Genomic DNA, 22739 nt, shown 5'->3' with positions numbered 1-22739 from the left:
CCATCCTGTACGCCTTCAAGACAGTGACCCTCCCAGACTACCTTTGCCTCAATACTGCCCATCCTGTAAAATACATTTGAGCACCCCTGCTTGCTGGATGGGCCTTGCATTGAGGCAGCTTGGTGGGCAAAGCCAACATACAAGGCTGCAGCTGAGCTGTGGAGAGCATGACCTAACAACTCTTTTTTAGCCTGTGGGAGGAAGGTATTATCATGGTAACAGGTGTGAGGTAGCATATGTTGCACTTTGGGCTTTTGTTGTGGTACTGTATGGTTTGTTTACATGTCTGAGTTCTGTACTGTGTTGACTTATTATAGGTCTTTTTCAGGACACAGTTTTCGTCTCACACAGATATAGACATTTCCGTTGTATGGCCCCGTGAATGTGAAACTAGCATTGAGTCTAGAAATGAAGAAAAAAAAGAGAAAAAGAAAATACTTTTTTTAGTATTTTTTCCCCCTCACTATGTTGTTGTGAAAGCTAAAAATAGTAATACATGTGCAAGAGACAGCTGACCTTTTATGCTTGGTCTTAATACATTTTATGCACTATAGCACTTGTTTTACTAGATAACTTTTAACAACTTTCGGAACTGTGAAGAAACACAATTAATACATTTCCATTGGTACCCACAGGCTACTGGAGTACACCATTACATCCCTAGATGTTTACTTTGTACGTGTGAGCCAAGCAGTTGGCTTGTTAAACCTCCAAAAGTCCAGCACTGCGTGCTTTGACTGTTTCTCTATGCAGCCTACTGAGATTAACTGCATCCAGAGAACTCACACTTTAATTGTCTAAGGGAGTACTTCAGCATCCCTGGGATCCTCCAAACCCTGCTCTGCCATTCCCAGTTTCCCATTCATGGATCTACAGGACGCCTCGGAGCTCCTGCCCAAGCTCTGGTGGAGTTCTGAAACCAGGGGCTGCCCTGGGTCACCCAGGCCGTACTGCTAGTGTCACATTGGACCTTGCACCAGAAAGGGACAGGGATGCACTTGTGGGAACGTGATCAGCCCTTGGCCACCACTACGCCCAGTAACCCACTGGTCTAGATGTTGCCCTGGGAAATGGAAGATCCGTTCAAGTATCTGCTGCAGTGAATATGGAATGATTTAATGTGACACAGCTTCACTTCAGTGTTTGTATGAAGCCTTGGCACCTGATTCAGAGCTACAAAGCCCTTGGGGTGACTGGGTATCTGGAAATCAGGTATGGTGCTGGAATGCACAAAGTTCCTCTATGGACATCACCCTTTTTTTCCCTGATTTTTTTTGGATGTAAGAGAGAGACACACAGCAATACATAAAGGAAGCATTTAAAATGGGACAGGGCATCTTTTGAAGCAAATACATCACCTAAAACTACTGTCTCTTTTAAAAAAGTATTATCTGAACTAAAAGAGCCTTTTAGCTCACCTGTAAAATACATTCATATAGGTGCTCTCTTGGAAGGTAGGCTGTGATATTTCCCCTTAGAAAGAGGGTTGGGTCACACAACTCCCCTCAAAGCCAGTGCAATATAATTCAGAGGACCTGATCCCAGCTTCTCTTTGTCATGGCTAAACCACACAGCTTTTCAGAACTTTCAAAACTCTGGATATATTTAAAACCCTAGATTCTAAACATCTTTGTAAGTAAAGCAAAAATGCTACAAATAGAAGGAAAAAAATCCAGAAGATGAAACTACAAACTGTATAAAACACATAATATCTGCCAGCTGACGCTGGTCTGTAACATGCTTTTCTCCAGCCACATTAAACACCACTGTCTGCTGTAAGAGGATTCTACGCTTCTGTAAACCAAGCCTATTTTCATTTATTTAGTATCATATTTTTGTGAGTTTGCTTATGCAGTAACGTATACACATTAGTTATGAATAATTTTGCTTTGTTGAAAATGTAAACGTCATTAAATATTGAAAGAAGATCACAAAGGCCCTAACCTCATCCCAAGTGAAAAATTTAGTTTTTACAAGACTGCAGCAATGTAGCAAACCAAATTCATACCAAGCAGCATTATGACATTACCTTCTGCTTGGTTTAGTTTAATTTCTGAGAATATTTTATTTGCATTTTATTCATTTGACCTGCTTGAGAGTGTGTTTAAAATGAGAAAGAAATCAAGCCAGCAGAGCTTCCCTTTGTTGCTGTCCAGGATCACTCCATCAACAAAAGGGATCAGTTTTTTAACGATGGAGCCAGGAAGCAAAGAAACCATGAAAAAGCTGGCCAAACCCAATGCCAGATAAAACCAGAGCATCTCCAGAAGGTTGTAATTAAGTTCCTCATCAGTAGAGCCTTCCACTACAGCAAGTGTCCAAGGACGTGTGTAATTGGAATAATCCCCATCCGCAGCTCTGATGTTGTTTCCCTTGATAAACCAAATAAAACAATCCTAATGACTACAAAAACATCAGCTCTACTCTCCAAACACTGCTCTCTGTGTTACACAAATGCTTCCAATATTAGACACAAGCCACGTGTGCTGAAGCCTGTTAAATTTTGACATTGATTTTGTGGTACTGGTTGTGAATAACTTTCCCATTGTACAAGCAGGCAGCTCTACTGATTTTACTGGTTCCTACTGTCTGCTCCTTCATGTGGAAAGCTATTAATGGGTTTAAATCTTTCTTATATTCTATTTCTATGGTGAGTTGCTTGTAATTTCCATGTTGGTAGCCTCCAGCTGAAGATGATGTGTAAATTTGGACCTGAATTAGACTTAGGAAAACCTGTTCAAGTTTGTTTTAGGTACTTTGCTGCCTGGGGTTCTCCATGGGTTAGAGTGATTTAATGCCAGGCAGGTTGTTGCAAACAGCATAGGAAAGCATCTTGTACTAAGTGAAACTACTGAGAAACTATACTTGTACACTAGTTATATTTATGAAGATTTTCCAATTCCTGGGTCGTTTTGAGCCAGTATAAAGTAGCAGCCATCTAAATGCTGCATGTTTGAATTGCTGGACATCTGCTGGGTCATTGAAACTTTCCTTTGACTACTCTTAAAATAGGAATCTTAGAAACACTCGTGTTCTGACTGGAGAAGTAAAAAGAGTAACTTTAAGAGCACTTTAAACAATTTCCACCTAAACTGAAAAGACCTTGCATAACATGAAGCCCTGAGGTTGTCTTTCATGACTTGTTGCAGAGTAAGATGTCTCAAATCAGGAGAACCCCCAGGCATTTTGTCCTCTCCAGCTACCCCAATGGAGCACCAGAAGAGGAAACCTACAGTAACCTCCAGACAATTCCAGACACCACAGAGCAAATGGAGTTTGATATCAGGTATCACACTATATTAATACTCCTTCTGTCCTCCCCAAGTACAAAGTGCCAGACTTTCCAGAAAACTGCTAAGCCAAGTAATCGTAGTGCATACTACTGGAAGTGGAATAGATGCAAGTGTAGATAACCTGTGGTGCTTAACACTGACTGTGCAAGATTATGCTGCATTAAATGTCTCTAAGTTTTTATCTTGCACAGGGGCACAGATATGGCTCTTTATTAGAGACCCACCTGTTACAGCAAGCAGCTGAAGAAGCCATTTTTACATAATTCTCCAGGCGCCACTTAAAACAAACTAGTAGTGCTGCCTTGGGTTTTTCTTAATCCCATACATACATTTTTTCCAGTACAAGAATCAGGGGTTGCCTTTCTCCCCCATCTGTGAAAATTCCTTTATGTGGTTTTTCTGGTGGTTTTTTGTAGGTGGACTGCCAAGCCCAAGGGGTTTTTTTCAGCAGACTCTAGAATTAAGCTCTTAAGCCTACTTACTATTTAGGAGATCTAGTGAGCAGATCTCGGCAGAAATGCAAATTAAAATAAAAATGTATATTCATATTATTTGTCTACCAGAACAAAATCATGTGTCTAAGAGAAGCTAAATCTAATGGGAAATTTTCGTCAGGAAAGCATAACCAGTGTTTAGCATCAACATGTGCCACAGATGTTGTTCAAGTTTCTGTATATCCCAGGACCTCCTTAAAACCTTAAGGTTTTGGTCAGTTTGTACCTGGGCACCAGCCAGTAGCTGGAGACCCACACTGCACAGTGGAACTCATTGGAGTAAATCTGTTGGATGACAAAGCCAACACTTTTGTAAGAAGAAATATCTTGCAAGGTTTGAAGTGAAGGCAGTTTCAATATTTTGACTTGGTGAGGAAGGGAGCAGGACAATCAAAAACCTCAAACCAGAATCTCATTGTCTTATATAAAGAAATGAAACACCTAAAAAATCAGCATGTTTTTTCAAAAGTGCCAAATATGCAGCTTCTTATGAAAGCATCAAAACACTTCATGTATGGGGCTAAAATACTTAATCAATAAACCCATAAGCAATGGGAAACAAACCTCCTGCAACATTTCAGTTTTACATTCCCAGTTTAGCCCAGCTGTTGGGGGAATTACATTACCTGACTTTTGCAGAGTGCTTTTAGAGAATTGCTGTTGCAGGGTTCTCCTCTAACGTGCACATCCTGCCTGCCTTGCAGCTCAGCTACTCAGGTTGGCCGTCAGCTGGCCCTGATTGGAGATGAATTTAACAGGTGGCACCACAGGACATTAGAAGAAACACTGCTTCACCTGGCACGAGTGTAAGTTACCTTATTGGCAGATCCTTTTAATAATCATGTTAGACAAACAAGAATGTTTCTGTACACAAAATAAAAAAATTATTGCTGCTACTGCTGCCTCATATAGAACACAGAAAAGCAAAGCAGCTTGTTTTACAACGAAAAGTTATGTAATAATGTAAAGTGTAAGTTGTTTCAACAGACTACAGCCATTTAAAGTTGAAAGACTTAAATAGTGTCTTGCTATTTCAAATTCCTCAGAGGCACAGTAACTTTAGACACAATTTTAAGCACAACTGAGTGATGAGAGACTTGCAGCCCAGTGTGGGATTAACATGTTACTGCATGTGCAATAATTTACCCATGCACATCCAAGAAAACATGGCTAGAACTAGTTTGAACTGCCTTTTATCTGCTGTGAGCTGAAGGGTTGTCCTGCGCATAGTTATTAACTGACATGCAGCAATGTCCTGACATGAGATACTCAGCTGTGTCTGAAGCTCCAGGTACTGTACCTTATTTTCTCCTTGCTTCTGGGAGGGGAAGGTCACTCATTGCAGACCTACCAGAATGCAGTTCAATTACAGCTGTGTAACATAACCTATAAATATATCTGTATATAACATTTGTATACACCTTCCACCTCAGCAAAGCTGGATTCACACTCCAGAGAGAGCCTATGACACTGCTGTGTCAGTCTTGTATTGCTGTCCTGATTTATCAAACATGAACATCTCTCATTGGGTTATGCTCTATGCTCTTCCAAGTTTGAAACAACCACAAAGATTGTCACTTTATCACTTAATTCTGAACTTAAATTATCTTTAGATTTCAAGGGTCTTCTTCCTAAATATTTAGAGAAATGTATATGTACACATACACTTTTAGGAAGGAATATACTAAAGGTTTTTGTTTGGGTTTTGTTTTGTTGGTTTTTGTTTCCTAAACATTGGTATTTTATTTGCCACTTTTTAGAATAATTGTTATATCCTCATGCTTTGTTTTGTTTAAATCATCAGGGTTGCTATCAGTGTTTTCCAGACATGGAATGTTATTAAAAGTGTTATAAGAAGCTGTGGAGATGTGAGCAGTAACTGGACAAAGTGGATCACTGGCTATGGAGGCTGGGTACGCTCTCTCCCTTTTCTCCCACCTTTTTGTTGGCACGTAGGCAACAGGAACACCTGACCCCCTTGTAATGTCAGGGAGTGAAGTATATCATGTGGCTTCAGGCTGGGCTTTATCCCTTAGTTTGTTGGTACCCCCTCGGTGCCCTGTTTTTTTTCTCTTTAGGCTGAAATTTCTCATTTAAAGACTACCCAAATCCCACACAACTCATGGGGTTCTGTTCAGAGGGGAGGCACCTGCCACTATCAGATGCTGGAAGGGTCTCCCTGGGGAGATGAGCAGAGCTGCTGCCAGCAGTACTTACCCAGAGAAGAGAGGAGGATTCTTTAGTGGCTGGAGCCCCCAGTAAAACTGACCCCCCTCTGCATTTCTGCAGCAGAGCCAGACCGCACTCTCGGACCCACACTGACCTCCCACATGGGCACTCTTTTAGTTTCCTTGCACCTTCTTTTTGCTGCTTGTTATTTCTAATTACCAACCCCTTTCCTCCCACAGACTTGCAGGCTTCCTGTCAGGTGCCTCTGCCAGAAGCTGGTGCCTGCAGCCTTGCTTGTTGCTGCCTTTTGGTGGGCCATGAATTATGGACTGTAGAATTAGCACACAGAATTACCACAGGAGGTCATTGCTGGACACTGACCAACATCACTAACACCCCAGTGGTGGCAGCTGGTTTGTTTTTCAAATTTACACTGATAAAAATCTCTTTAATATTTAAACCTAGGCGAGTGCTGGGTCACTGCTTTTTCATATCTTTTTTAAAGAAAAAACTTTTAAAATAAGGAGGTTGTTGCTGGATAACTGCCTGACTTGCTAGTTTTGAAATGTGACTCCAAGCAATTAGAAAGTCTGTCTTTTTTATGTGTATTTTAATGCAGTATAAAGTGTCTATTTCCTATAAATGAGTTTATTAAAGAGATTCTGGATGTGAAGAAAACTGAAGGCATGCTGGCCATCCTTTAAATTTTAACACTGTAAAAGCAATAGTAAAGATTAAAACCATGATACTTTTTTAAAATTAAATTGTTGCTTCAAACCTTTTGCAGTGTTGTCTGCTTTATTTTCCGAGACTCTGCCGTCACACATTAATGGCAGTATCTTCTGCCCCTTTTCAAAGTAAAACTAGGAGCTGCCCAGAACAAAAGCCCAAGAGCTGATGGATTCTGAGAAGGGATTTTCTCAGAGGATGCATGTCTTTTCACAAGGCATGTGCTTGGGGGGACTGGAAGCCTGAGGGGAACATGAGCACAACTTAGAGGATGGAGATGGCCGAGGTGTCACCCTCCTGGACTCCATGGGTGGCCATTAGGGCACAGCTGAGTTTTTCCTCTCTCAACATCTCCCATTTGCGCCTGGTGTTTTCTCTGTATCTGAGTGCATCTTCTCTTTTTGCTCTTGAAGCTGGTTTGCAGTATCCAGCTATAGACTCTCAGTGAGAGAAAACGAAAGTGCAGCTCTGTGGTTTGGATATTCCCCTCGGCATAGGGGATGCCTGCTTTTTGCCCAGACAAGCAACTCCTACCTTTAGTGTATTTTTAAAACAGGAAAATACAATATTCAATGGATTTGTGAGCTAAGCATTTATCAGAGAAGTTGGAGTTTCAAGTTTGAATCTCTGTTTTAAATGAGACAAGGAATTTAAACCCCTCTTTAGTGAAGACAAATGCCAAATCAAGCCAAATTTAAGCATGTTGAGGAACATGCTTCCTCTCTTTAATGAATGGTGCCTAAATCCCATTATGATGCTAACTGCCCATCTCAAAAAATGTTTCTGGGAAAAAAAATGAAGCTTCACTAGACTATTTCGTTTGACCGTTTCATGCAAAGGATTTTGAAATTTCTTTGAATGACTTGAAATACAGAGCAAAAGGAAAGCAGGCAAAGAAGGAATATAAAGGGTGATGGCTCCAGCATACCCCAGAAATTCAAGCAGCAGCATATATTTCAGTGTCATGTTTTTTCAAAATGCTCTCAAGCTGATGTGCCCTTCAGCAGCAGGTAGGCAAGTTTTTTCTAGAAAAGCACAGTTCACACACCTGGAACTGGAGTCACACACAGGCCAGAAACTGGCCCACATAGCCAAAAAAACATACTGAAATTTTATCAGTGAATTAACTGCTCTATTGAGCTGTATTAGCAATGTGATAGAAAAATATTTTAAAGTTATTATTTAGTAAAGGGTAAAATTTAACATCAGGAGGGTCTAATAAATGAGCTATTCGTATGTAATAAAAGTACCAGCTGTGAAAAAATTGACTCTTCCCAGCTGAATCAATTTAATACTATCAAATAATTCTTTCTAGATAAATAACCTTTATGCACAGGGGAGCAATGAGGAACAGGAGACTCTTCACTGCCTATTTTATCCATGAGCTGTGTGGGGTGATTCTGCTTTTTTCCCCACTCTTGTGTTGAATTACAAGAGAGGGGAATTTCATCATCCAGCATGCATGGAGCATAACACAGTCTCAAGGAATACAAAATTCAATCCCAGCAAAGAAACAAGTGAAACACAAAGCAAATGGCATCCAAAGCCACGGCAATCAGCACTAACTGGAGTAGCTGGGAGCAACTGGTGCCAGGCTCCTGTTTCACCTGTGGAGCACAGTTAGTTAATCCTTTAGTCACAGCCCCACAGTGACTCAGGGGACCCAACGTTAATTCTGTTTTTTTCGCTGCACACTTCCTGATACGTGACAGCATTTACGGCACTTGATTTGCTTCCACATCCTGTTATGCTTGTTCATAGGTGAAGGAGCCACGCTGGTTTCTCACCTCTCAAATATTCAGTTTCCAGAAGCAGAGGGGATAGAGGAGCAAGAGCATTAAAGAAATGCTCTGAGATCCAGGATTTGTAATTATTTGGGCGTTTTCTGCCCAGGCACAGGCAATGTTATTGCACATGTGAGGTGACGCTGTGCTGACGGGCACCACACAAAATCAAACCCTGAACACTCTCCATACAGAGGTACAACACCTCCATCACACTTCCTCTGCTCCTAGGAATTGCAACATCAGCACAAAAGCATGATTCCCTCTGGCTTCTGGTTCTGGAGACAAAGCTCACTGAGGAGCAGCCTTGGCTCAACCACTGCACAGAAGAAAAGCAGACACCCAACAGTGGTGACAGGTCCTTCTTCCCACTAATTAAACAAGACCCACAGCATTGGAATGCTCTTATGATACAGATTTCCCTTCAGCATTCTTCAGCTGACAAAAGTGCAAAGGTTGTCAATGGTTTGCAAACAGGAGATTTCTAGCATGGATTTCCCAAAGAGCTTTAATTCCCAGCAAAGTGTACAACAAAGTGAAATGAGGGGGAAAAAAAAGGAAAAAAATCATGGCAAGAACACTACAAATAGAAAACAGGTCTCCAATATTTCCTCAGAAAGGTTAAATAATTAAAAAGAAAGTCCAGAACTTTCAAAGCACACACTCAGTTTCACCTATCATAAAAGCTGGTTTGAAAGTCATCAACCTTGCACTTAGTCCTACAAGGTGTGGTCAGAAACTTCTAACGCAGGACAATCCAGTGTTTAATAATATGAATGGGATTTAGTTGCAATATTCTAACCAATACTTCTAACTGAAGATTTTGGTATGCTTTTCTGAATAATTAACACCTTACCTGTAACACAGGAACCTTCACTGAAATAATTTTCTTTACAGTTTTTCCAAACTTTAATCTTCAGCCTCTAGCAGTTGAATGGTGAAGCTGAAAAACTCTGCAGTACTTTACTAATTGTTAATGTTTACACATGCTAAAAGTGGAATTTGTACTGTGAGGGCAGGCACAGCTGCCAGCTGCAGTCCACAAAAGAACTGTTTAATAATACAGCCCTCTTAGTAATGGTAATAAGGGCCAGTGTTTTTAATTCACTCTCCCTGTCATAAATGTGAAGTTACAGAATGATTGGTACTGTAATTGGAAGTTCTCCAGCATTTCATAATACATTATTGAAGATACTGTCAGTCATTTGATTTAAGTAATATATCCTAATTTTTTTCTATATATCTGTTAAATACAGCATAAAAATACCAAAATAAAAAATAAAACTGGGTAATGGAAAGCTCTTTCCAGAAGGGTTTGGGGCAACCTGCTGATCTCCAGCTCATCATTTCCTGCTGCCAGGAAATGTACATAATATTTTTGTAAAGCTTTTTTTCCCAGTGAACATTTCTTGTGTAACTTAGCACAACCAGTGTAGCATTGGACAACTGGAGGGAAAGTTACTTCCATCCACATGTGGACAGAGCCAATAATGATGCACCCCAAATCATTAAAAATAGCAAGAAAAGCTTCAGTTTATTTATAGTTTAACCTTAAGAAAATAATGTTTCTAGTAACATCATCTGCCTCACTCAGCTGCTACCTGGCAATGTTGACACAAAGTAAGAGAACTTTACATAGATGAATACCCCACAAGCCAGCTGAGTAAGAAAACAGGAACATCAGAACACTGAAAGCCCTCCCAACAAATGGCTCCTCTAAATGCACCCTCCAGCCCAGAGCAGGGCCTTCCACAACCTGAAGCCAATAACCCCTGCATTCCTGCAGATCCCTGCACTGGACAGCCAAGGCTACCAACTGGAACCTGAATCCACACCCAAAAAACTCCCCCAAAAAACAACCAAACAAAACAACAAAAAAAGAAAACCACCCAAGAGGGAAAGTTGCTTGCAGGATTGAGGCCAAACTGTGCTACTTGGCCTGTTCATTGACAGCTTTGCAGTCCCGACACAGATGGAAGAGCCAAACTTTGCTCTCTCCCCTTTCCACACCTGAGGAATTCAAAGGAAAATGTTCATTGCAATTATGCACATAGTGAGTGCTCTTTACATCATGAGAAGCCATGAATGTTTAAGGCTTCCTCTTTTGGGAGCACAAAGTTTTAAATGAGAAAAAAACTGAGTTGTGTGGATTTTTCTCAAAAGGTTATTTAGGTCTCCGCTGCTTCCTCATCTTCCAGAGCATCTACATGTTTATATTGTTTCCAGGCCTTTAAATTACATTGTTTGAGAATGGCTCCCAGTTGATTCCCAGGCCCCACTTCATACGTGTAAGGAAATTCTGTTCCTTGCTTTCTTTCGTACACTGAGTGCATGGTCTGCTCCCACAGAACAGGTGACACCACCTGCTTCACTAACAGCTTCTGAATGTGCTTTGAGTGCATGTACTTTTTGCCATCGACATTGGAATACACACAGAGCAGCGGTTTCTGAATTTCAATTGATTTTAGAACTTCAGCCAGTGGCTCTACTGCTGGTTCCATAAGTCTGGTATGAAAAGCCCCACTGACTGGAAGCACTTTTGTACGTTTAAAATAATATTTTCGGGCATTCTCCTGCAAAAACTCCAAAGCCTATAAAAGAGAGAGAGAAGTGAGTCTTGCACAACAAAGGTTTTCTCAGTTACCCCACAAGAATCACCTCATTAGACTTACTGTGATAAAGGAATTCCTTTCACTACCCAACAACTGACCACATGCCGGGAAAAAAAAACCCCACAGATCAAATACTTTTCTTTGGACAAACTAAGGCCATACATAACACCCACAGATAAGCGCAAAGTAAGAGCTTTTAAAAAGTGAAATGCTCAGTTCAAAGGAAGAGATAGTTACTCTGAAGCAATACCTGTAAGTGTCCTGCAATGACTCTGCTGTCTGGAAACAAATAGTTTGAAACTGTGCACACGGGGTTCTCTATACCCAGCGATTCACAGTGTTTACGGGCTTCCAGGCAGGCAAATTTGTAATTTGCCTCTCGCCGGCCGACAACCGAGAGCATTCCACTGGGGACAGCTTCCGACGCCCTTTGCATGGCTTCGGCGCGCACTTTCACCGCGTACAGCGCTACGGAGAGAAACAGAGATGCGGCGTAAATGTGAGCGCGGGCACCTGCGCGCAAGAAAGGGAAGTTGTTCACTCGTCGTGAAACGTCAATGCTTTTAATGCCGTATTACACGCGTTAAAGCGAACAGTCGAAGTAGAAAGTAAAATTTCTCCTCTAATTAAAAATAAAAAGCGGGAAGGACACAGTGATAACAGGCAACGCTTTGGAAACAGCACGGGCCCGGGCTGGGAGATCCTAGCAGGGAGTTCCGCACGTCCCCCAGGCACCTTCAGCAAAGCCCAGGGCTCCAGCGAAGACCAGCGCCGCGAACTCCCCCACGCTGTAGCCGGCGGCCGCCACGCAGCGCTCCACGACCTGCGGGAACAGAGAGCCGAGCGCCGCCTCAGCCGCACCGCGGGGCAGGCCCGAGGCGCCGCCGCCCCGACCCCTCGCGCCCTCCGCGGCCCCTCACTTCAGGCTGCAGGTGGTTGAGCTTCTCCACGGCGGCCAGGGAGGCGACGAACACGGCGGGCTGGCAGTGCTGGGTGCGGTCCAGCGCGTCCCGCGGCCCCTCCAGGCAGAGGGAGAGCAGGTCGTAGCCCAGCACCTTCTCGGCCAGGCGGTACATGTCCCGCACGCCGGGGTACTGCTGCAGCCCGCGGCACATGCCCACGAACTGGCTGCCCTGCCCCGGGAAGAGCAGCACCGTGCCCTCCCGGGGGCACCGCCGCTCCCGCCTCGCCGCCGCCGCGCCCGGTTCCTCGGCCTCCACCGAGCTCTGCAGGAGGTCGCTCAGGGTCGCCGCCCGGTCCCCAGCGCCGGGGCGGGAGCTGCCCCACCGCCGCGCAGCGCCGCGGAGGCCGCCGCGCCCGCTGCAGCCACCAAGCCGCCATGGCGCCGCGGCCCAGCCGCCCATGGCCGCCGCCCGGGAACGGGCGTTGCCACGGGAACGGGGCGGCCCCCGCCGGCAGCCGCTGCCGGGCCGGGCTCCGGCAAAGGGGACGGGAAGGGAGGGGGGAAGGGAGGGAGGAAAGGAGGGAGGGAGCGAAGGAGACCGGTCGGGCCGCCCCGGCGCTCGCCGCCCTCAGCCCCGCGCGCCGCCCTGGGCCCGGCCCGCGCCAGGCGCCTCCGCCCGCCCAGCGCTGAGAGCCCGCCCCGGGGCGGGGGAGCCCGGCCGGCCGGCCGGCCCCGGGGGCGGCGCTAGGCTGCCCGGGCAGAGCAGGCGCGACCGGCGGCAGCAGCAGCGCGGCACGGGAGGAGGTAATGCCGGCATTGCTCGCGGCACGGCTCGGGGTCGGACGGGACCGGGAGCCCGAGGGGCGGCGCAGCCCTGCGGCGGGGCCCGGCTGCTGGCCGGAGGGGCCGCCCGACCCCGCCCCGCCCGGGTCCCGGCGCTCCCACAGCGCTGCCGCCGCCGGGACCCCGCCGCACCCCAGGCGCCCTCGGCTCCCCCGCGGGTCGGCGGAGAGGGTTGAGGGAGCGATCCCGCACTCTGCTGCTGGCGACAGCCCCGTGCCGGCCAGCCGGGATCCCCGGGCAGGACGGGACCTGCGGTGCCGGCTGGAGACGGGCGGGGCGGGCCCCGCTCACGGGCGGATAGGACTTGGGCAAACACTCATGGCTTTTCCGTGCCGGCGTTTAGCATGGAAAGTGCTTTAAAATAAACAAACCAAACCACCAAGCTGTGAAGCTTGCTCTTAATTTCGATCCGGCACACGAGGTTTTCAGCGGCTGGCAGCTGTGCGCGCACCGCAGAAGGGCAGAGCCCGTTCCTCCGGTCCCACCGGGCCGGCGGCTCTGCCGCGCACACCGGGCACATTCGCTCTCGGCACTCAGGAGAAGTTTTCACGCTGCTGTTTAACTAAAGGTATCTTCCTTCAGTGTCGCCGAGGAACGTTTCTTTAAGGGTGAAAGAAATTACTTTGATTTTCAATTTCAAATTTTTGGTTGATACTTATAAATCAAAGCCCAAAAAGCACTGTGATGTAGTTGGAGCATTCAACGCTAAGATTATTTATTTTGAAAGCGAAAGTTGGCGTGCCGGAGTTGCAATTGTGTAACGACTTTGCATGAAGTAAGGTTGTGAAACAGTATCAAACATTGAGTCAGAGCAGCTCAGTAAAACAGACTCTAAGTACGGCTTGGGAGAAGGAAAATGCGTCATAATAGCAGGAAATTATGTTGACTTTTAATTTTTCTCACTTTTCTGTTCTCTGTGCTATTTTGTAAGATGATTTCTTCCATTTGCGTCAGCCTCCAGGTAAAATACCTGGAAGCGAGCTGCTCAAGTGTACGGGCAGTAACATAGGAGATATCTGACATACATGTGACCATATCCCAGCCCGTGGCTGCCTCTACCTGTAACACAAGCATCAATGAGAAGAGATTGAGAGTAAATGGCAAATTCTCCCAGCAAAAATCTTGCTCCAGTTTGCATTTCAGTTCCCTGTATGTGAATAAATCATAGATTTATTTGCACAACTTGTGCTCTGCCATGTTGAAATCTCACTGGAGAGGGAGATTTTTTGTTTCCATCTGTACACCTTACATTATAGTCTTCAATAAATACCGTATTTTTAAAAATTCTAAATACGTATTATAAACACATATTATACACTTATTAGATATTTATATTCTATTTGTATCCTATAACATTTATTGTTTGAAGTGTCTCTATTACTTGAGATTAGATAGCCTGCTTTTTTTTTTTTTTTGATTTTGTGGTAGCTGTATTTTTTGTCATAGGCTGTGATATAAATTTGATTTTAGTGTTGCAGCTTCCCAGGAATTAAACCCACAACACGCATAAATAGTTTATCAATATAAATTAAGTACGTTGTCTTTAATTTTTCAGACAGCTGTCTTGGGAAGAAGCCTTCTTCCTGGGGAAAATTTGCATGCTGCCTCTCAGACCTGGGCAGAGCCTTATTTGCCCTTTAAAAAAAGTATGGTAGAGGATGAGAGGGAGAGTATGTGTCTTGGGGACCCCCCTCCATGGTATGGTCCCAGCTTTGTCAGTCCATCTCCAAACACTGGGCACTGGGAACCCTAGGGCTGCCAGGGTGATTTAGCCCTGATGGGAGTTTTTTGTTTGTGTTTTTAATGCAGTTTTAAGCCCCATGTGATTGGGTAGCCAGCCCCAAGCTGCACATGAATGGAACTAATCAGAAGTTTTATCAGCACAGGGGTGTAAGAAAATGGGATGAAAGCAGTTCTCCTTTCCTACCTTCCTTCTCCTTCCTGCTGACAGAATGCCCCAAGGAGGGAAAGGCACCTATCCTTCAGAGACCTCCTCAAGGCAAAGAAGTGTTTCAGCTCATTTTTCATCAGGCTGAAGCAACTCAGCTGCTCTGTCATGATATATCTAATCCCACCTACAGAGCAGCCCATCCCTTTCTTTGGCTGCACAGTGATTTTCCAGAAAGAGGACACAGAAAGCTTCCGGGAGTTTTTTCTTCATGTTATGCCACCATAGAAAAACAGCAGAAAGAAGCCCATTAGGCAGCAAGTTTAACTACTGCAGTTTTTTCCCCTTTATTTCTCCTTTTACTTATGTAGCTGGAACTAACTTTGGATAAGTCAGATATTTTGAATACTTAGAATAATTATTCTAACATGTATATAAAGCAAAGTAGCCCTCACTGCTCTGCTGGAGGTGCCTGAAGTCACACTAGGGCTAAACAGAAAAGGGGCAGCATGATGAAGAATATATTGCAGGGCAGAGATAAAAAGTGGAAAAGAAGTAAACAAGTTAAGTGTGTGTGAGAAGAAAATATTTCCAACCTTGATGGTTCTTAGAGGCAGATATCTGCTGGGTACACTGCAGATAGCATTCACAGACATCCAGCATTCTTCAGTATGAAAATGAGGGTGCGAGACTGTTGTGCAACTCACCCTGGAGCTGGGATATGATTGGGAAAGTAGTTATTATTTCTAGGTTGAGTAATGCAGCCAGTGGGGCTGTGTTAGCAAGTCTGTGGTGTTCAAGTTCTCACCGATTCATTTCAGATCATCAGCTGTACACCGAAAGGAAGGCAGGGCTGATGAACCTCTGTGCTCACATTACTTTTAGAAAATGTACAGGCTGTTCTGTAAACATTGCACAGCTCTTGTACTGCACAGGTAAACGAAGACTGCAGCACTGGCCAGTACACAGACTCTCCAGTGCACCTTGCCTCTTACTCATTCTCTTGCTAAAGACCTACATCGGGTAACCAGACACAGACAGATGTGGCTTTTTCCATGCTGTTTTCTGAGTTACCTGTGCTTTTTTATGGAAAGTTGATACCAGTATTTAATTTCTTGGGAATGAAAACACAGGAACTCCCACTGCTGATGGACAGCTGTGATCTTGCTGCCAGCACACCTTGCTGCATGGTTTCATTCCTCCTCCTTGCAAGATAGAGTATTTTGCCATGCTTGGGAAATCCTGAGAGATAAAACTGGAAAATACAGCACATAATTAATTAATAGCAATAGTCGTTAAAAGACTGGGACACCAAAATTCAATTCCAGCCAGTATGTTCAATCTCTTAATTTCTATTTCCACCCCTTTGATGTGCATGAGTGGCCTCACTTCTCTCTTTTCTTTGCACCTTCCCTGATTCTATTTGCCTGTCTGGTTTTCTTTCTCTTAAGAATTATTTCAGTGTTCTTTCTCCAACATGCATGGGTACATCATTTATTCACTAATAACTGCCACAGAGCAGTATTGTTTAAATTTTATAGTATTTAGCACTTTCAGACTTGGTTCCCTGGGAGGAAGTTGACAGAACCCCTGACAGAATCTGTTGCTGATTGCTGTGAGGAGAACATCCTTATATTATTAACATCCAAATAAAACATAAAGCCCTTTGGGTTCTCGCTTATCACTTTTGAAAAAATAGTATTTGGCAGCCACTCTGGAGTTGCACATATCACAGCATGTGTAGAGAGCTAAGCCTGGACTCCCTGTAGGCAAAGCAAAAGGGTTAAAAATTAGTGAGATCTTATTAACTTGCAATTTTTAACTTAACCTTTGGGAATTACTCATCTGAAGGCAGCCAAAGAAGAACCATTGTGCTCAGAGCTCTTGTTCCCATCACACCTTGTTGCTCCTGCACATGGCACTTGCTTCACATCCCAGTAAAAGCAGAGCCTTTCATGCTGTCTGTGGGGATGACAGGTAGTGCACACAGCAGCTGGCAGCCTGCTTCCTTGGGAAAAAACAGCACAGATCTTAGTGCAAGAGAACAGGAGAACTCCTCTGCTCCTCTTAAGATGCTTAAGTGGAATCCACTAGGCAGAAGTATGGCAGCAGTGAGCCCTGCAGATTTTTCCTCCCTCCCTTGTCCATCCTCCACCCAAGACCCAATTGGTCCTGTCACAGCAGAGTACCACATTGTACTCCTCTTCCTCCTTCTCCCCAGCCTCAGCTCTGAATTCTTCCCTGCTTGGCTCTTTTCACCCATTCAGTCTTTTTTTGCTTTTTGACCTTGACTTGTATCTCTTATGGCTTTGTCTGCTGCCTTTTTGTCTATATTTCTATTCATTGCCCATTTCCCCCAAGCCCACAGCCCAGGCCTACCTGCCCCCCTCTCAACCTTCTCATCCTGTGTACCTTACCAGTCCCTCCATGCTCAGTTTGCCTTCAAAACTCTGCTCTGCTTCTATCATCAGGATTTCTCTCGATCCCATGCAAACTGCATTGTGGTCCCAGCCACTGAAATCTCACATTAAATCTGTGTGGGCAGAGCCCTGAGTGCAGGGACAAAAACCATAATGCAAGAACTTTCTTGCTGCCCAAGCTTACCCTGATCTCCGAACAGAAATTCACCAGGTCAGAGCTGTGACAATGCAACCTCATCTGTGCCATTTCCTATCGGTTTAAGCACATCTGTCACAAGTAGGATTTCCTCTTCCCCACTCCCTGCCTCCTCATCCCAGCAGTCATGACTAAAGCAAAAGAAGCGTTGAAATCCAGGGAAACACAACAGCCAAGATAGTATCAATATTGCACTTTTCTCTGACAAGCATCTAAAATGCTCATTGACCTAAAACTTTATTTTCTCTCCTGGGCCTTCTGCAGTTGCTCTTTCCCCACTGCTGCAGTCTCTCATAATCTCTCTCTTGCATAACAGATGAAGAGGAATTGGGTGTATTTGCCTACTGTATATTTGAAAAAACATCTTTCAGTTCTGCCCTTTTTTTTATTGTAGCTCTAATGTTTACATTTCAGTAAACTAAGCACAGCTCTTCTGTAACATTTGGCCTCTGGCCAGAAAATCTGCAATGAAACTTTGTCCTCCTTCCTTGCTTGCTGCTTTTCCTTCTGCCTGTACCCTAGCTAAAGCAGCATGGGCCAGCAGAGCAAAGCATTACTTAGCCCTACTTCTGTAGGCAAATTTAATGGGCTTGGCAGCAACAATTGCTGCAACTGATTGAATGCTTCATGAAGGAGCCAACGGTGTACTCCCCACGTATCCAGATCACCTTCCTTGTTTAGCAAAACATCAGTTAAGTACTTACCTTCTTATTGTCCTCCCTGGTGTTTGTGTTCCAAGGCAGCTTCTCAAGTGTCTGCTACTGTCACATCCCTCTGGCTCCCACTGAGCATCCTGCAGACAACACCTCACATTATTTTGCTTGAGCACAGGAAAGCACATGCTCTTTTCTTCCTTGGCTCTACCACTTCATTGAGGGAATGGGCTTTTTGGTGAATACAGAAATACACACTTCTTACTGCATTTATTTATTTTCCAAGTGCGGTTCATATAGCATTCAAACTGCTTTATTCCTGTGCCATACTTATTAGTGAGGATATTCTGTAGGTAAAATTCAGTAATCTTCATGCACTCAGCTGAGAGAGAAGTAAAGGCCCCACTTCCCTCTGGATCCCACCTCCCCAGGGACAGATTCCTTTACAGGTACAGGTAAAATTATGGTACAAGGTCCATTCATTTCAGCTGCAGTCTCTCTCAGTGACAACACTGGGCTGTGGATCAGATCTGACATGGCTATTTTTAAAATCTGTTAGAAATGGAAACTTTTGCAGTTGCATTTTAAAAGTTCTCTGCCAATCAGTGTTGGATTTTTTTTCAGGTTCACTGTCTCAATGGAAGTGGTACCAGCCTGGGCCCCAGCAGTAGGTTTCACACTCCTGCCACATGCAGGAGGATTTTTAGGAGGCAATATAACCAAAAGGGAAATCCCAACATGGTATCAAACTCTACAGAAGCCATCCTGGTGTCCACCTAACTGGATGTTTGCTCCTGTTTGGGGAACTCTCTATACATCTATGGGGTATGTTTTTCACATTGTATTAAGGCACTGGCCTGATCTCAAAGTTGCATTTGGTATAATGCTGGACCAGAGGAGATGACTGTACTCCTGTGGCTTTATGTTAGTAAGAAACTGTGTCAACCTGCTGCTTTAACAGGTAAAAACTTGTTCTGGGAGTCACGTGTGGGTTTGATAGGACATTTTGTATGCAGAAGTACCTGCATCAAAAGCAGCAGCTTGAAAAGCTGCCATTAATTTGTTTTCCTCATTCATTCTGAGGGGAAGACATGCCAAGCTGGAAACAGCAGAGCAAGGCAGCACTGGGATTTCTTCTAAGTATATCTTTCAGTAGTTTTAAGAAAATTTAAAAAAAAAGGGGTGGGGGAAATTAGGATAGAACTGTTCTAACAGAGCTCAATAATGCAATGGATGAAACTGAATGCTAGACTGGCACTCCCATGTTCTCTCATTTTGGTTCAATTTTCTTTCCAGAAAAGCTTTGTAATGTTTATAGCCTCATGTCCTGTCCCTCCCCACCAGACTTCTCTTTTCCTTTCCCTCACAGACTGTACTTTTTAACTTAAGTGGAATACTTGTGTATTTGAAGAGTTAACATTTGAATGAGATCATTACTGACCTGTGAATAAAAACATGCCTTTTATCAAGGAGAAAAGAGCTGGGTGGCTTTCCCAACTCCCTTCAAATTGATTGCACAATCTGTAACCCTGTGTCTGGATTCCTCACCACAAATCTGTGTAGCAGGTTAAATACCTTAAAGTCCAGATTGTGACAGTTTATAACTTATTTTGGTAATAGCAGAATCACTGTATCCTAAGGTGGATGGTCTTGCTCATGTATTATACATCCAGCCCAGTGGAAAGATCATACTTACTACCAGCCTTCTCTAATCCATCATGCACAAACATTCCTTGAATGACCAAGACATTTCATTCCTCCAGAATCTCTTAAATACATGGAAAGCAACTAATAACTAGCAACAAGATTTAATTAGCTCACCTGTCTTTCTTGACACTTTGCTTCTTAGATTTGTACATCACAGTATTGGTCTGAAGTTGAAGTCAGGTGTATGAACAAGTTGAAGTCCACACCGTGCTTTGGAAATTACTTAGGAAATGGAAGTTTCTAATGCTTACCCTGCCCCAACTTTATTCTGTTCTCATTATTCTCTGCAATCAAACTGCCAAAATAGCAAAGCTGCATTGTTTAGTCCCTGTGAACGTAATGAAAGTAACCAAAGGGTTCTTCCTGCTCCCCATACTGAACTGTGCTTTGGGATCCCAATTAATGCCATTCATTTCATCTATTTAAAAACTGGGGTTGGATTTATTTCTAAAAAATCTTTAAAGCACCACATCCCAATACCAAAACAAAGTTTCTTCACCGTTTGCATCTTAGACTTGTTTCCATTTCAACATGGTATTCTTTTTAAAGACAAATGCATTAAGTTATCTGCTTCCATGCACTTAAAAGTAAGAATTCTGGCATGACTGGAATTTTTCTCTCTCCATGTTATCCAGAGCAGCTGATCTAGCCTGTGCTGTCAGTTACTTTGCCAAGTAAGGCTTAGACCTCTCAGTCTTCCAAGTTAATCTAGACCCTGGCACTGAACTTATTTCATGGATCAAGAATATGTGGTAGCTTTAAACAGTGTAATGAATGACACTTCCCCTTTGCTTTCTGCAGATACGGCTCCTACCTTGTGTGGAAGGAACTGGGGGGCTTCAATGAAAAGTCAGTCATTCCTCTGGGTCTGTATGCAGGGAACCTGGCATTAAACTGGGCATGGACTCCAATATTTTTTGGAGCTCACAAAATGGGATGGGTAAGTGGAACACTAAGGTATTGGCATGAAAGGTTTGTGTCATCATCTTTTCTTCCTGAAAATGGGCCTGAGTGCAAAATATGGCTTGCAGAACTTTTCTAAAATTCTCTTTAATGCATGCCAGCACCCACCTGAGAGAATTTGCAGATTCTGCCAGCCTTTGGTAAGAGCTTTGTGTGACTATAAAACAAACATTTATACTCACTGCAATTCCTAGGTTTCTCTGGCAAGCAGCAGTGATAAGCAGCTTATTACAACATTATTTAGGTGATCAACACCCCTTTTAGAAGAGACTTTCTGCAGCTCTCTGAAGAGAAACTGCTCAATTCTCAAAAATAAGAATTGGTAATGCAAAAAATAAAATAGCAGTACATGCAATGCTGTAACAGGGAAAGACTGCAATCCATCACAGATTCGTTCACACCTCATCTCTTCAGGTCGCATGAACAAACTGGACAGGTTTGCTTGCTCCAACTTACTCTTGGAAGTATCTCACTGCCCACTAAAGAGGGTATGGGTGAAAGAGACTTCATTCTTCCTCCCTGCTCCCAGCTGTAGTGCCCTTTCTTGTATGGTTTTATGACTCAAAGTGGTTTGTAACTCAGCAGAAATCTATCTTTTTCTGCTGGCTGGTTTTCTGAGAAGGACTTAACACACAGAGGGATAGAATAGGTGCCAGAGCTAGGTGGAAAGTGACACACAGGAAATGCAATGAGTAACACAACTTTAATCACCTTCTGTGTTTCAGGGGTTGGTGACTCTCCTGCTGACAACTGGTACAGCAACAGCTACTACTGCTTCCTGGTACAACATCAACAAAGCAGCAGCTTATTTGATGATTCCTTATTTAGCCTGGCTAAGCTTGGCTTCTGCACTCAATTATCGGATCTGGAAGGACAATCGCAACAAGAAAAGATCTGAATAAGCAGTTTTCAGCCAAAACTATCTTTTTTTTAAGATAATTTTTTATATAAAGTCATGGCCTTAGTTTATTATTAGCTGAACTGGTTCAGCCCTAACTTTGGTATTTACAAGTTGACTAAACAAATACAACTTTACTAGGCAAGCCATAAAGGGGTGTATGAGTGACTGGGTTTTATAGCAAACTAAAACAAAGTCTTGATTGAAAAGTGGTAAGTGCCATATTCTAGTATTATATATTACGTGACAACAGCGTTGTAACCATTACCAGAAGAAAGCAGGGACTCAAACTTCCTTATGTTCGGAAGAAAAAATCCAGCCACACACTTAACAGTTTCCAGAAGGTGTTCCTATCAGTGACAGGGATGATTGTGGCCTGAATCTTTCATATTTACCACTAGGCACAGTGCTTCTGTGCTATGATATGTCCCACTACAGCCATCAGATATTTGTCTTCTGGCCATTGTACTCTGAAAACGTTTAAGACAATTTACAAACGTTTAACAATTTGTGCCTTCCCACTTGGAAGAACTGTACGTGCATTCAGCTAAATGTATTAAACTTAATAACCTTGTTCCTTGCTGGTATTATTTAAAATTGTTTTGAGCAGAAAAACACTGAAGGCAGCAGGATGCTACAGCCTCAAAGACAGCCCCTTCATCTCATCTCCTCCTTTGCAATGGCCAAGACAAACCAGGAAATTCAAGCAACTGTAAAGAAACTGTGAGAACCCAGTCACAACATTTCTTTGATCAAATTTAAGTAAGGAGCCCAAACCAGTTGGGGTTCTCCTGAGCAGCAGGCCAGCATGGTGTGAGCATCACTTCTGGATGTGCAACCCTGCTCTCCCTTCTGCCTCACCTTCACAGCAATTGGATTTTCCCAAGTTTATTTCTCCAGCCTATACTGCAGTCAGTGGAACAAAGTAGGTTCCTGCAGACCAGCCTGAAATAGCCTCAAATATTCCTTCATGTTCCTGATCATGATGGACAATGTGCTGCATGTTTGCAAGCTGGAAGCAAGGTTTAGAACACTTACACAATTTTATAGTTGTACTTTCTTCTCGAGCACATCCTAATTGCTACAAACTAGCTTAAGTAATTACTACTCATACAATACATATGTCATGGCAGGCAGCAGAATTTTTTGCAGCTTGCACATATAATAGCTAAATTTCAGCCAAATG

The 22739-nt window shown here is 43.7% G+C and overlaps 2 protein-coding genes across 2 annotated transcripts; one reads left to right on the top strand and one right to left on the bottom strand.

Moving 5' to 3' along the window:
• Window positions 1-8959: 8959 nt before the first annotated feature.
• On the bottom strand, window positions 8960-12648 carry MCAT (malonyl-CoA-acyl carrier protein transacylase). Its single transcript, XM_036404958.2, has 4 exons — window positions 12002-12648; window positions 11817-11904; window positions 11332-11549; window positions 8960-11060 (listed from the first exon to the last, which is right to left on the bottom strand). The coding sequence occupies exons 1-4, from the start codon at window positions 12443-12445 to the stop codon at window positions 10638-10640; spliced, it is 1173 nt and encodes a 390-aa protein (XP_036260851.1). The 5' UTR covers window positions 12446-12648; the 3' UTR covers window positions 8960-10637.
• A 51-nt stretch (window positions 12649-12699) lies between these two features.
• TSPO (translocator protein) lies at window positions 12700-22127 on the top strand. Its single transcript, XM_036404929.2, has 4 exons — window positions 12700-12789; window positions 18610-18810; window positions 20494-20632; window positions 21381-22127. The coding sequence occupies exons 2-4, from the start codon at window positions 18623-18625 to the stop codon at window positions 21555-21557; spliced, it is 504 nt and encodes a 167-aa protein (XP_036260822.1). The 5' UTR covers window positions 12700-12789; window positions 18610-18622; the 3' UTR covers window positions 21558-22127.
• The last annotated feature ends 612 nt before the right edge of the window (window positions 22128-22739 follow it).

The sequence above is a fragment of the Molothrus ater genome, chromosome 5 (genome assembly GCF_012460135.2).
Source record: "Molothrus ater isolate BHLD 08-10-18 breed brown headed cowbird chromosome 5, BPBGC_Mater_1.1, whole genome shotgun sequence".
Lineage (NCBI taxonomy): Eukaryota > Metazoa > Chordata > Aves > Passeriformes > Icteridae > Molothrus > Molothrus ater.
This window is presented reverse-complemented; position numbering and strand designations above follow the sequence as displayed.

What these genes read in the sequence shown, in the direction of transcription:
- MCAT (XM_036404958.2), bottom strand. Translation starts at nt 12,445, where the DNA reads ATGGGCGGCTGGGCCGCGGCGCCATGGCGGCTTGGTGGCTGCAGCGGG. An exon ending in TCAACCACCTGCAGCCTGAA is followed by an intron (nt 11,905 to 12,001) that starts GTGAGGGGCCGC and finishes CTGTTCCCGCAG; the next exon opens with GTCGTGGAGCGCTGCGTGGC. An exon ending in AGCCCTGGGCTTTGCTGAAG is followed by an intron (nt 11,550 to 11,816) that starts GTGCCTGGGGGA and finishes TTCTCTCCGTAG; the next exon opens with CGCTGTACGCGGTGAAAGTG.
- TSPO (XM_036404929.2), top strand. Translation starts at nt 18,623, where the DNA reads ATGGAAGTGGTACCAGCCTGGGCCCCAGCAGTAGGTTTCACACTCCTG. An exon ending in ACTCTCTATACATCTATGGG is followed by an intron (nt 18,811 to 20,493) that starts GTATGTTTTTCA and finishes TGCTTTCTGCAG; the next exon opens with ATACGGCTCCTACCTTGTGT. An exon ending in GAGCTCACAAAATGGGATGG is followed by an intron (nt 20,633 to 21,380) that starts GTAAGTGGAACA and finishes TCTGTGTTTCAG; the next exon opens with GGGTTGGTGACTCTCCTGCT.